At 41.1% G+C, this 13,651-nt stretch overlaps 1 protein-coding gene across 1 annotated transcript in view; it reads right to left on the bottom strand.

The window, feature by feature from the left end:
- Positions 1–1,470: 1,470 nt before the first annotated feature.
- TIMD4 (T cell immunoglobulin and mucin domain containing 4) overlaps positions 1,471–13,651 on the bottom strand; it is a 31,844-nt gene continuing 19,663 nt past the window's right edge. Inside the window, exons 6-9 of the mRNA XM_073231334.1 lie at positions 6,526–6,572; positions 4,973–5,066; positions 3,711–3,750; positions 1,471–2,859 (exon numbers count right to left, since the gene is read on the bottom strand). Of these exons, the coding sequence (XP_073087435.1) occupies positions 2,775–2,859; positions 3,711–3,750; positions 4,973–5,066; positions 6,526–6,572 (266 nt within the window). The 3' untranslated portion in view covers positions 1,471–2,774. The remainder of the gene's footprint in view (positions 2,860–3,710; positions 3,751–4,972; positions 5,067–6,525; positions 6,573–13,651) is intronic.

The following is a 13,651-nucleotide window of genomic DNA, read 5'->3' on the forward strand; positions in this document are numbered from 1 at the left end:
AACTGCAAGTACAAACCAAGGAAGAATCACTGAAGCTGAGCTTTGGCCACTAGAATAACATCTTGCTGCCAGCACCAACTGCACTGAACCCCAGAGACTCCATTGAGTGGACGTAGCCTTGGACCTTTCGACACATGGACCAACGACGGCTGGCTCTCCTGGCACCTTGGGGACAAGGCCTGGAACCTGGCCTCCTGTGTATTCCTGGAATAACGGCAGAGTGGCTGCCAAAGGTCACAGTAGTATATCCTGAATGGCCAGAAGGTAAGAGCATCTTACTGGGGAGTTTTGTTTTATCATTATGGCCAGTGCATGCACCTCCAATAGCACTATGTATAGACCCTTCAGTAATCCCCACAGGGAAAGGAATAAAAGTATGGTATACTAGAACTGGAAGGGACCCCCTTCCTGCTATAGGACCACTCTCTTGCATGCATCCTACCTGATGGACAAGATTTGCCTATGTTGGTGGCATTAAAACATGTCTCTTACTGCCCCTTAAGTCTTTGTGAATTGGGAACTTCCTGTGGCTTGAGAATTATTATAATTTTTGTTATTAGGAACCTCCTCTGGCTTGAGGATTATTATAATTTTTGTATCAAAATCTTGCTGTATCTTAATTTTTATTATCTCTAAGTTGTTGTTATCCTCTGTTGCTGTTGTGGAATCTGGTTACAGTGCTCCAGCTTTCTCGCGCAAGGACCATTGCGGAAGATTGAAAGCATATAGATTGTCAGGTGAGAATCCTGGAGGGGTGGAGTGTAGGGAAGTTGGGGCTCCTATGGCCGGGATCCTCACTGAACTTAAACCACCTGATGATGTAACTGGCCTGTTGCTGGGCTGCTGCTTCCACACCTGTAGGCAATAAGCTATTAGTGCACTATAGAGAGAGTTCAGCCCAGTGCTCTGGGCCAAGGCAGAGATGCTAGTGCTCGACCTACTGCAGGAGAACAAGCTGGGTAATAAACCCTTTCACTCCAAGAATGTTTTGCTGTCGATTCCTTTGGTCACACTGAATCCATAGTGAACTTGCCCAGGGATGAAACCCATTGGCAAGACACAAGTCAAGCCAAAAAAGCAGCTGCCCAAATGCTACTGGCTGTTTCCTTCACCTACCATTCTGCTCAATGCCAGAAAAATGAGCTAGAAGGCATGCTGTTCTGGGCAAGGTGTTCTCCAAGTTCTCAGGTGAGAGGGGGATTTTTTTAAACAGCTGGATGCATGCGAGGAACCCACAGGTTGTACCAGTTAAGTAATGAGACTGATTTTTTTCCTCTCTTAAATAATATCAAGAGAGGAGAAATACAAAAAGTGATCACCTTGAAAGGCTGTGTGCTTATTTCATTAATGTACTATTGCCTGAAACATCCCAGGAAGTATTTCAGGGATGTGCTTTCCAATCTGGTTGACTTTCCACATTTCTGCTCAACCTGAGGCCTCTCTCACATAAGTGCACATTCTTTACATTCATTCATGTGACAATTGTTTATTTTAATCTTTCTCCCAGGTTACTGCTAGCTATTACATTTTTAAAGATTTAAAAAAAGCTATTCTTATTGAGGAACATATTCCCATGATTATATTTAAAGAAACTAATCTGGACCACCTTACTGTCATATCCATGCACTGGTCCTGGTTTAATGTCCTAATTTTTCACATTTTGCTCTGATGGATTCTTGGTTTCCAAAGTTAAATTCCTCAAGTAAGAATTAAGATGTGATGCTATGGTCACCTCTAAAGATATTCAAATGTGAACAGAAAATTACAGAAAACCTAGGGATTTTAGAGGTGAGCCAAAATTATTGTGCAATTCGATGTCATTTCCTGCATTATTGATGAAGCATAGATCCATACCTGGAGTGTGGCACTGAACTCTAAAAGTAGGGTATAAAAAGGAAAATACAAATACATTTAAGGTGAAGATAACTTGGGTAGAGAAGGGATCAGAAATCATGTTCCAGATGCAATTTGGAGAACATGAGGTTCTCCTTCCAGTATCTGGAACACTGCCTGTTAGAAGAGAGATTAGACATGTTCTGCAAAACACAATGAGTTCAACTAGGACTGACAGGGAGATGCCATGTGGAGACGGACTTTGTTTTAAATATTTCTAAGTCTCAGAACTGCCCTAAAATTGAATAATCTCCTTTGGGTGTGATAGTAGTAAACTCACCATCTGCAGGGAGAATGGAAGTTCCCATGGCCGAGATGCTCACCTGACCCTAATCTACTTGCCCATGCCCATGTGCAATGATTGTAATTCACCTACTTCATAGGCATGTGCTTACACACATGTTGGCAATGAGCCATTGTCTGTTTGGTTGTATAAAGAGCTCCACCTACTACTCTGCGGGGGAGGTGGAGACAGATTGGAAACTGCTGGATGCAGACATGATTCTAGCACTTGACCTGCCACTGCAAAAATAAAGCTTGGTATAAACCCCTTTACCCGCAACTTTCTGCCGTTGTTATTCGGTGTCACCCAATCTGAAGTGAACTGGCCCAGAGCTGAAGCCCTCCAGCATTATTACACCATCACCCAAAGTATTCAAGCATGGTCTGAAAGATCCCTTAGAGCAATGGTGCAGAAAAGCACGGGGCAGAGAAAGTGTGGTCTCTAAAGTAACTTTTGCTTGTGAAACTAATGCAAGATTGGATCAATGACATCATTGGAATAGATGGAGCTTCTTAACAAAAAACCCAAAACATTCTAAGATTATTTGGACAACTCATGCGTCGTGCCCCCATCCTTAATCCTAACAACAAGTGGCCCATTAGAGTGTGAAAAGACTATCTTCATCTTCTCTTCCATGCTGTATGTCATCGAGGACATTTTTACTTTCTCCAACATTATCCAGCCTATAAAGAGAAAAGAGAGGCTGATGATGGAAAACACCAAGACCAGAAATAAATGGATGCTTCTAAATTACACACAATCAACCAAGGCTGTTCAAGTTAAAAGGAGTCCAAACCTTCCATTTAACAGATGAGAAAACTGAGGCCACAAGGACTTTTGCCAATCTATTCTAATAAGAGAATTAAAATTTTCTATATTTGCAAAATACAAAATCATGATCTAAATATATTTAGTTAGAAAAAGGATCTCAAAGTATGACCTTCAAAAGTCACCTCACTGAGCCTCAGTTTCCCTACTTCATCACAGTTTAGACCAAATCCTTCCATTTCTTTGCCAGAAAGCTATAGAACAGGACAGATAGCCAAAATCCCTCTCCAGAAGCTCTTCAAACTATTTAAAAAAACAAAACAACGAAACTGTTCCCATGGTCCAGTTGGGCAGAGGAACCAAATTCCAGGAATGATGTTCTATATGTTTTTTCATTTTCCATACTGCCAAGTCTCCTGTCCATGAATTTCAGCTTAACAATGTCCTCTTAGAGTGAGTTGCCAGAATTCAACAAAGATTTCAAGCACAGAGAAGAGTGGCAAACCACCTTCTTTCTTTTGCATGTCATACTTCTATTAATGCAACCTGCCTTGTGTTTGCATTTTGGACAAACATAACAGTGTTAATCAAAACAGAGGTTAATGTGAGCTAAATCACCACATCTTGTTCACCTCTAATGTCACATCTCAGTAACCCTGTATTTAATCAGAGCACAAGCACAAGTCATTAAACCACTGAGTAGCATCTAATCATTTGTAACAGCTTGTACAATCATTACAATAATCAGTCATGCAAGATGAATTACCTTGTGTGTTTCTGGAAACAATTGCTTTTCTTGACTTTCCCTGAAAAGACAAGGCCACAGTAAAAACAAGCTAGCAGGGCTAGGTCATGTGAAATGCTGCAGGAAGGCCAAGACTACCTTTCAAAGAGCAGAGGTGGTCCAAAGGTGAGAGTTCAGAGACTGGCTGTGGCAGGGAAAGCCATTCCTTTTCCCAGATCAAATGATTGCTTCTTTAGGCCCCTAGGCAGCGCCCATCAATTACAGTCTTTCCAAAGTTGTGAGCAATGGAGTTAAGCTTCTTCATTGTTGAGTCATTTGCCCACTCAGAATTCAAGTACTCATTTGGTTTTAAAACGCTTCCTTGTGAGAGGTACCCAGAACTTCTAAAACTGTACATGCCTTTGTGTGAGGGCTAATGGCAGGCTTCCACTAAGTTACAAATTTCCTTTGCAGAGTTTACTAGGGACAGGTATTGAAATATACAAGTTTCCCTATTGTTCAAACAGGCTGGAATGGTTACTAGTCTTATTTCCTTACTACCTTGAAACAGTTGCTGTTAATTATTCTGTTAAATAGAATAAATTTTTTCCCATTTTACAACAGGACCAGGTGCCACATGCCTATACTTTACATGAAGCCATATTTCATGACTCTTGTTGCAGTGTTTTAAGCTTTTCTTTGAAGGCAGCAGGGGAGGAGGGCAAAATCATGGGCCAGCTGGAGAATCTATTGACATCCCTGCCCCCTGAAAAATGCAGCTAGGAACCCACAAGTACTTTTGCACATGATTTCCAAGGAGTCACTTGCCCCTGAGGTCTATGTGTGGAGCCTAGGTTAAGATAAGAAAGCTTGCTTTAAGGGAACAGTAAGATGACAGGGATCATTTATGGCTTTCTTGCTGGAGCAATCCTAGCCCAAGGAGGAAGCTGGCCCAGGGTTTCCTCCATGCTAAGACAAGGATACTAATGCTTTCACTGAAGGCAGTAATGAGGATGAAAAGAGATAAGCAAGGCAAGAGTATGTGGCTATAAATTAAAGGTGCTCTTAGTTTGACTTCTCTTTTCTAAAATCAACTCTATCAGGGAGATGATACCTGAAGCCTTTAGCATCTTAGAGAGAATGAGTTTACCTGTTACCTCCTTGACCCAGAGAGGGACCGTGAGAGCAAAGGCACTCTGGGGAATGGAGACAGGGGCAGGATGCAGAGTGAGTCCATTCCCAGACCCTCCTGGAGCCTCCACAGCTCTGAAGGACTCCTTCCCCCTGGTTCTCGCCCCTCTTACCTCGAAGGAGAAACACCACAAGCCATGACAGCAACACAAATCCCACGGAAGGAGCAATGATCATCAGCAGGTCTGAGTTGTCAGCCACTTTTATCTGGTGACACAGAGGGAAAATGACTGGGTCACTGTGTCTTCTCTCTTTTTGTGAGGGGAACACGTGTTTTGAATGTCATCCTCAGATGCGTTTCCCAACCCAGTCATGCCTCCAATTGCACACAGCCTCACTGTATCTCACCACCTTTCACCCAGTGTGTCTCAAGATCAAAACAAAGCCAGCCTTATAAATCAGAAATTTTAAAAAAATCTCTGAAAAACTGAAACATTTCACTGGACCCCCAAATTTCCCTAAGTCTTAGACATCAGGAATATGGGCAGTGGGGCTCAGGGATCTGATGATAAAAAATAACAGTGCTCTGACCTGTGTTCTCCACTGTCCAATCTCTTTACTGGCCACCACCTAAATCCTTTAAGCTCTGCCTAGCCCTGTGCAGTTCTTCTCATGGCTCCCTTAGACTTCTAGAGGTAACAGGATTAAAAAGAAAATGGAATTCCATTTCAAATTTTTCTACAGCAGTGGTTCTCAAAGTGTAGCCAGAGGACCCAAGTGGTTTTCACAAGACATTATTTGCCATTTCACTGTCATTCTCTCATGAGATGTACAGTGGGGTTTCCAGGAGTTTACATGACATGTGATGTGATGATCTCATTGTTCAGATGATAGAATAGGTAAGTAGCTATGAGAATCTCTGTCTCCTATTAAGTCAGACATGAAAGACATTTGCAAAAATGTAAAATAATACCTCTTCTCTCATTAATATTCTTTCACTCAGGAAAATAGTTTGTTTTCATCAAGTGTTGTTTATTTTAACATGTGATGGGTTTGTGATTCTTGCTTTTAAAAGAGTTAATAAATCCTGTTTTTAATTTCTCAGTTTTAATATTTACAAGCATAATAGGGTCCTGACACCAGAGAGTTTGAGAAGCACAGCTCTGGAGGCAGCGTCTAGTTCTTGTGGGGGCTCCGCCATCTCCCACCACCCAGGCCAGGCTCTGTGGTCCTTGCCTTCCTGTCCCATTCTGCAGCACAGCGGCAGGGACAGGACAGCCGTCTCTCTCTGAAGAGAGGGAAGCGGAAGAAGCAGGAAGGGATGGGGACCTCCATTTTTCCTTCATATCTATGCTGTTTGAAGTTTTTACTTAAAGCAGCTTGAATCACTTTTGTAATAATAAAAATGGATGAAGGGTAGACTCAGAAAATAAGAGGAACTCTGGTGGCAGGTGTTGATTCTGCAGGGTACCCTCATCTTGGTCACACAGAAGGAACACAATGATTTTTCCATGTTTATATATATTTTTTCTTTTCAAAGCATCTGCACATATAAAAATATCCATGTTATATCTACCAAGAGTACAGTTCTTAGCTCTTTTATAACAGTTGCAAGGCATTTTGCCACTTAAATATATCTACTTTCCTTAGTCCATTTCTGTAAACCTCTATTGTGGATTTTAAAAATCTAAGTCATATACTTCAAATACTTCACAAAAAATTTTACCTGTTCTGATTCAACTTCATTTTGCTCAAGAATTGTTGTCTCAGATGCTGAGAAAAGAGAAGAAAATGTATTTTCTGTGAGACAATAAATCACCACATTCTGAAATAAGCATTTCAGAGGTCATCTGGAATTTCAGTTGATGTATTTAAGCTTTTAATCCCACCTTTCCTTTTTTGTATAACTTATTCATGCATTGTTGTTTTGATAAGATTTTATCTAAAGCTCATCTGCTCCCCGAGTCATCCCACAGGACCATCTCCATTTTACAGATGGGTAGGGTGAGGCATCAGGACCGCAGGCAGCTGGGTCTAAGTTTTCTGAAGTTCCCAGCAATGCATTCAGGATTTTATCCAGCAAGAACACTTGTCAGTCCATCAATTAACAAATATCTATTGACCGTTTAATATAAGTTATGCTCTATGCTAGCTGTACCACTAACCTCATCAGTAAAATTTACAACTTAGTGCAGAAAACCAAATTTAAACAAATAATGTGAATAGCTGAAAAAACAGTTACAACTGTGCAGAAGAAAATGGGAACAAATAGTATAGGATATAATAGGAGCATATCATGAGGATGGCTGACCTGTTCTGGAAGGTCAAGGAAAGTGTCCTTGACAATGTGAGTTTAAGATGAGACATGAAGTCACTTATTTATAATTGATAACTGGTTCAACATGGGAGCCGTACTGAGAATCTACCAAGTGCTAAGCTCTGTTCCAGGCACTAACAATGCTGAGATGACTACGGCATGGCCCTATCCTCATGAAATTTACAGTAGAGAAGGCAGAGAAGAGGGTAACTTCAATGTGCCAGGTCAAGGTAATCATGGAGTTCGGAGGTCTGCAGGGGAGGGTGGGCACGGGGAGAGGCACTTAGCTCAACACTGTCATGGCTCAGAGAGAGCTAGTAGAATTAAACCAATGAGGACAGAGTCCCTCACTGCCTGCTCAACAATGGACTCCTACTGCCTAGCACATACTTGGTCAGTAAATATTTGTGGAATGAGTAACACACAAGCTGAGGTAAGCTGTGTAAGAATTAGCGAAGAAACATGGTGAAGGCATGTTAGGAAGAGCAGCATCAGCAAAGCTGTGGAAGCATGAAACAGGATGGCTCCCTGTCCAATGCCAAGCTGCTGCGAAGATATGAAATGAAGAGTCGGGAGGGGCAGGGGATGAGACTGAGATGGGCAGGAACCAGGCATGGAAGGCCTTTTGTTTCATGCTGGTAAGGCTCTGTTTAAATTAGTAAGCAGTAGGAAACACAGAATGTTTCAAGCACATTATAGTCCAGTTCAGAGGATAAGGGAACAGCCAAGATGAGATTATCATCTGATTCCAGGCCTGAAACTCAGAGCTAGTAGAAATGAAGGGATAAAGACAGATACCAGAAATGTTTAGGGGAGAGAGCAAGACAACGTGGATGCCGAATGTGGGGTGAGAATGAGACAACAGTAAGTAACCTGCAGGTTCCTACTTGAGCCACTGGTCCATTGACTCAACTGTCCGCTAAGATTACAAACACCAGAAGCAGAGCAGAGGGCTAAGTCTGGGTGAAGGGGAGAACGGTGAAAAGCTCAGATTTTGAGTCGTTGAGTGAAAGGTAGCTGAGGGATGCACGCAAACACTATTCGTCTGACAAGCAGCTGATGGGTTTCAATCTGAATCAAACTCATGAAAAAAAGATAGAGTTGGACCTACTGTTTTGTGAGTCATCAGTATCAGGGGGCAGGGATCATCCTTGGAGTGTACAAGAAATCCAAGAGCTGCATGTGGAGAACAGGGACCCTAAGAAACCCCAGCACTGAAAAGGTAGGCAGAGGAGGCGGAGGAGAAGCAGCAGAGGACACGGGCAGAGGGCAGGGGGTGAGAGCAGCGTCCCGGAAGCCGGGGCAGGGGAAACGTGCAGGAAGAATGCAAAATCCTATGGGCAATAAAACCTTCAATAGAAACAGAACATAAAGTCCAATATAGAAAGACCTGAATATAATAAGTATCTAGGCTAATAATTACTGAAATTGACCACTGAATCCCCCAAGGTTCCTCCCACTCAAGACAAAAACTGAAACATAATAGGTTTTGTAAGGTTCATCATTTGGTATAAGCAAGCTTATTTGTTCAACAGGAAAAATAACTTGTTGAAGGCCTAGGAGCATAAAACTCTGAGGGGGAAATTCAGAATGTTTTCATATCCTACAACTCGGTTATTGTTGTTTTTCTCTCTGCGATTATCCCCTAGAGCTGAAAATTGCAGGTAAGAATTCAACACTCCTACCCCTGTTCTGTCAAAATCCTGTAGTATTACAATTGTTTGTGATAGATAAGCCTGAAATTGAAACCATCAAAGAGAAACACCAGCCTGGGTCAATTTTGTCAGAGCTAATCTGTATTTTAAATTGGAACTGTCTAGTGGGAGAGTGATTTTGCAAAACACAAATACTGCCTCGTGATACCGAACAGCATTTCTTCTCCTTCAGAAAATGCCAAAGGCTCCAGTGGGAAGCACGCCAAAGGCCACAGTGTTATATACTGAACAGCGACAAGAAACACAAAGTGATGGTGATTTTTGCTTCCTCGTGGAAAGTACGGATGCTATCGGCCGAGGCATGGGGCTTGGATGCTTCAGGATGACTGGTTTCCACGTCTTCAGCGCGTCCGGGCCCTGGCGCTCTTGAGGCACTGAACACTCTGAGGCAAAGGCAGGGGCCTCTGGGACCTCGCAAGAAAAGCAATTCTGTGAGTGGGGAATTGTACTGGGTTTACTGGTGTCCCCCAGAATCATGGACACCCAGAACCTCAGACTGTGACCTTATTTTGAAACTGGGCCTCTTTGCAGATGTCACTAGGTCAGGGTCCTGAGATGAAATCATCATAAATTTAGGACAGGCACTAAACCCAAAGGCTGTTGTCCTTATAAGAAGAGAAGACACAGAGAGACACCCAGAGAAAGGGGCCACGTGAAGACAGGAGGAGCGGGTGACACTGCCTCAGCCAAGGCACGTCCAGGGCCCCAGAGGCTGGAGGAGGACAGGATGGATTCTCCCTGGAGCCGCCAGAGGGGGCAGCGCCCTGCTGACCCCGCGGTTTTGGGGTTTCTGACCTCTAGAACTATGAGATAGTAAATTTATAATTGTCTAAATCTAAAGATATCTTATCTAAAATTATAAGATAGTAAACGTGTATTATTTTAAGCCACTGCATCTCTGGCAGTTTGTTAGAGCAGCCGTGGGAAACTAACCCAGAAGCCCTGGTCTCCAAGGCCTTCCAAGAGACCAGCTCCAAGGATGGGTGAAAAGGATGAAAGGAAGGACTGGCTTTTCATTTGAAATGTGTTTGTCCGCTCTGTACCTTTGCCATGTATTATCTATCTTAAAATTAATTCATTCAAATGCAATAACAACAGAAGAATCTTAGAACTAACCACATTTCCCCAGGTCCATGTACTGACCGATACTTCTGATTAACATTAGGTTTTCCTACAGGGTGAAAATGTATTTATGTAAAAAATACCAAAATAGGGACCCCTTGGCAGCTAGAGTTCCCACTGTGCGTGCTGGTTTGATTTTAGGCTCTTGGGTTCTTGGTATGCACAGGTACTCTAGCAAACAGACACCCTGTAAACCTTCACCCCAGCCTGCGGAGAACATGAGGGCCTCTCGGCTGCCTTGCTTCACCACCACTCTTTATCACAGGTTTCCTGGCTGTGTGACCTCCAGCAAGATATTTCCTGTACTAGAAACTCTGTCTCTGAGCCACCTTATTCATCTGAAAATGTTCATATTTCACCAACTGATCTCCTCTGCCCTTTTTAACCTTTATATCTCTGGGTGACTTTTTTACAAAGGATTTGAATGACCTGAGAAAATGATCATTACATAGTAATTTTTTTAAAGGGTATAAAGCTGTACTGAGTACAAGGATTGAGTATGTAAATACTTAAAAGTATATGCACAAATACATGTGTATCTCTTTCTTCACATAGAAAACTCAGAGAAGAAATACTAAAAGATTAAATATATCTCATTTTGCATAGAAATGCTATAAGTAATTAAAATTTTTTTTGCTTACTACTTTTGTATCATCTTTAAATTTTTTCAAAGGTGAAACATTCAACTGCAAAATGTTCTACATATCATGTGTTCATCACTGGAAACTCTCCAAGATGCCTGAGTCAAGAGCAAACTCTTAGAATGTGTGTCATTTCTCTGAAGTAATGCCACAGTGACCTCCTGCGAAACGAACTAAATGAAACTGACAATAGCTGTTAGGAACCCACTAACCCACAGCCAGAGAAGGGTTGGGTGATGCTATTAGAAAAGACACCCCTCTACCTCTACCAGTACTGATGTGCAAAGATCTTCATAATATTTATAAAAACTGGTGAAATCTAAGTAGAGTTAGTAGACCAGTTATTTGCACTGTGCTGATGCCAACTTCCTGCTTTTGACAATGTGCTGTCGTTACGTAAGATGTTTAGTAGAAGGTGGACCTCCCTATACTGTTTTTGCAAAATAATTTCATGTGAGTCTAAAATTTTTTCAAAGTAAAATAAATTTTTTAAGTCGTTTAAATATGAGCCATTTCATATGGCTCAGTTTAAAATATGCATGGTACATAGGAGCTTTGCAGTACAGGTCTGTTAAACAAAATCACCAAATGAATTTTAAAGTGGGTTTAAAAGAATACAGAGAGAATGACTTTGTAAAAAACAAACTTAACAATTTCTGTAAAACATAATGATAGATATTACTATGTTATTAGGGGGAAAAAATTATCTGAGAGGATGTAGTCCAAACTGTTACAATAATTATCTCTTCATCGTTTCATTTGCGATAGGGGGTGAGAGCAGGAATGTTTGGAATACAAGAAACTTTCACTTTATAGTATTTTAACTTATTCTTTTACAAGAGTATATATTTCTTTTGCAACATGAACAGTAAAGCTTAAATGTTAGAACTATAGCATAAAAACATCATCTTTACCTTCAAAGGACTTATAATCTAGCAGAGCAGGAGGCAATGTGCATGCTCTGTAAAAGCTGTATTGAAATAGACTCACATCTGCCCTTTTAAGGAATCTGTCCTCTGTCTGCATGGCATAAATCAAGGGGTAGCAAACTATGACCAGGGGGCCAAAGCCAGCCTGCTGCCTGCTTTTGTACAGTCTGAGAGCTAAGAATCATTTTAATGTTTTTTCAAATGGTTGGGAAAAAAATCAAAAGAATACTAACTCACAACACATGAAAACTACTGGCAATCATACATCAGTGTCCACCAAAAAGTTTTAAGTTTTAGTTACTTACTGAAGCACAGTGGGCACCCATTTGTTTACACGTCATCTCTGTCTGCTTTTGCACTATAGGGGCAGAATTGAATAGTTGCAAGACAGACTGCATGGCATGGTGTTTAAGGCCTAAAATAGGTACTACCTGGCCTTTTTAGAAAAAGTTTGCTGACTCCTGGTGTAGTTAGTCTATTGGTGCAAAAACAGGGCCCATGGAGTCAGGGAATTAAATGTGTTATATCTGAGCACAATTTTAATTTTAAAACCTTCAGACCCTAGGGTAATGAGAGCCTTCCCTTCAAAGGTAGTTATGTCTAAGGTGGTAGACTAAAACCCTCTCAAATAAAACTATGTATAGTTCCTGAATGGCATTGGGATTTAGACTAGAAAATCTTTTAAGAATCCATTCTGAGTATCACCCCTGTCTCCAATCCATTAGCAGAAATTTGCTTCAAAATGACTATAAACTTCCTCTGAGCATCAATTTATCAAGCACTACTGCATGCCTGGCATAGAGATGAGCTTTTCAAGGATCTCATTTAATGCTTTCAAAACCCATGTCATAGATACACAAATGGAAGCTGAAAAAACTTAAATCACTCACCCAAGGTAACACAGACAATAAAAAGAAATTTGAACCCAACTCAGAATAACTTAAAAATCATGACTGTATCACTCTGAGAGAAAATAAAAATAGCATAGTAAAATCCTATTTGAAAATACAAACTGCTCTGAACCATTGGGCTTCATGCCAAAAATCAACTGAAAAAAAAAAATCACTCTATCTCCTCAGTGGGTACATTTGAAACTAATATTACAAATGTTGACTCATCTTTGAGTTCATAGACGCTGGGACTCTGATCTGTCTCTACTTTTAAAACAAATTTAGTTCTGAAATGAGTCAATTCAATGATACAATCTTAACGCAATCCTAGAATTTTAAGTGACAACTTCAAGCCTTCAGCTTTTTCTTTCATAGGTAGCATCTGGCTTATGCTGCCCCCTTCTGGATCACTTATGGTATGGTCTTTAAAATTTCAAAGGCTAGCGAAAAGATCCAAAAATATATGATTTTAGAGTTGAATAAATTTTGAAATTATCTCCTCTGATTGCTTTTTTTTAAGTCAAGGAAAAAAATCTAGAGATACAGTTCACTCACTCAAGGTTTCAGAGTAATGAGTAACAAAGGAAGTGATTAGAAACCATGTTTTCTGAACTTGCCTGACAGCACTAATGCAAATCTGGAACTTCAAAATGCATTTGGAAGGCAGCAGCACACATTTATTATACTTCCTTTAAGTTTCAGAGACACCTGAATGTTTTTAATACGTGGAGTGATCAAAAAGTGCATTATACACTTGAACAAATCAATCAACAGAACATTACATACATGAATCAGGTGTTCCTTAGCTCCAAGGGCAAACTTGGCTGGAATCCATTTTTTAATCTTGAAAGGGAACAGAGAGCAAATTGTGTTGGCACCCAGTGTGGTTCATAACAAGGGAAAAATGATGAGATGACTTCACACTTCATGCAGATGAGGTAACAGAAGGAAACCAGAGATTCTAGAACTCCATTACTGAAGTCACCCAGTTTCAAACTTTGCCTCAATCTTCCCCTACCTCCTAGATGCCCTGGTAACAAAAAACTGATCCCCTATGTGAAAGCCAAGAGTCACCACCTCAGGCTACTGTTCTCATGTGCCAAACTCTGAAGGGCTCAGTGAAGCAAACATGAGACCTCATCCTCAGTCCCTCCCCATGGACTCTTCTCTGAACAGCAGTGTCTAAAACTGCTCTGTCCACACCAGTGGATCATTAACTCTTGATCGAAGGAGGAGGC

Source organism: Manis javanica, chromosome 1 (genome assembly GCF_040802235.1).
Source record: "Manis javanica isolate MJ-LG chromosome 1, MJ_LKY, whole genome shotgun sequence".
NCBI lineage: Eukaryota > Metazoa > Chordata > Mammalia > Pholidota > Manidae > Manis > Manis javanica.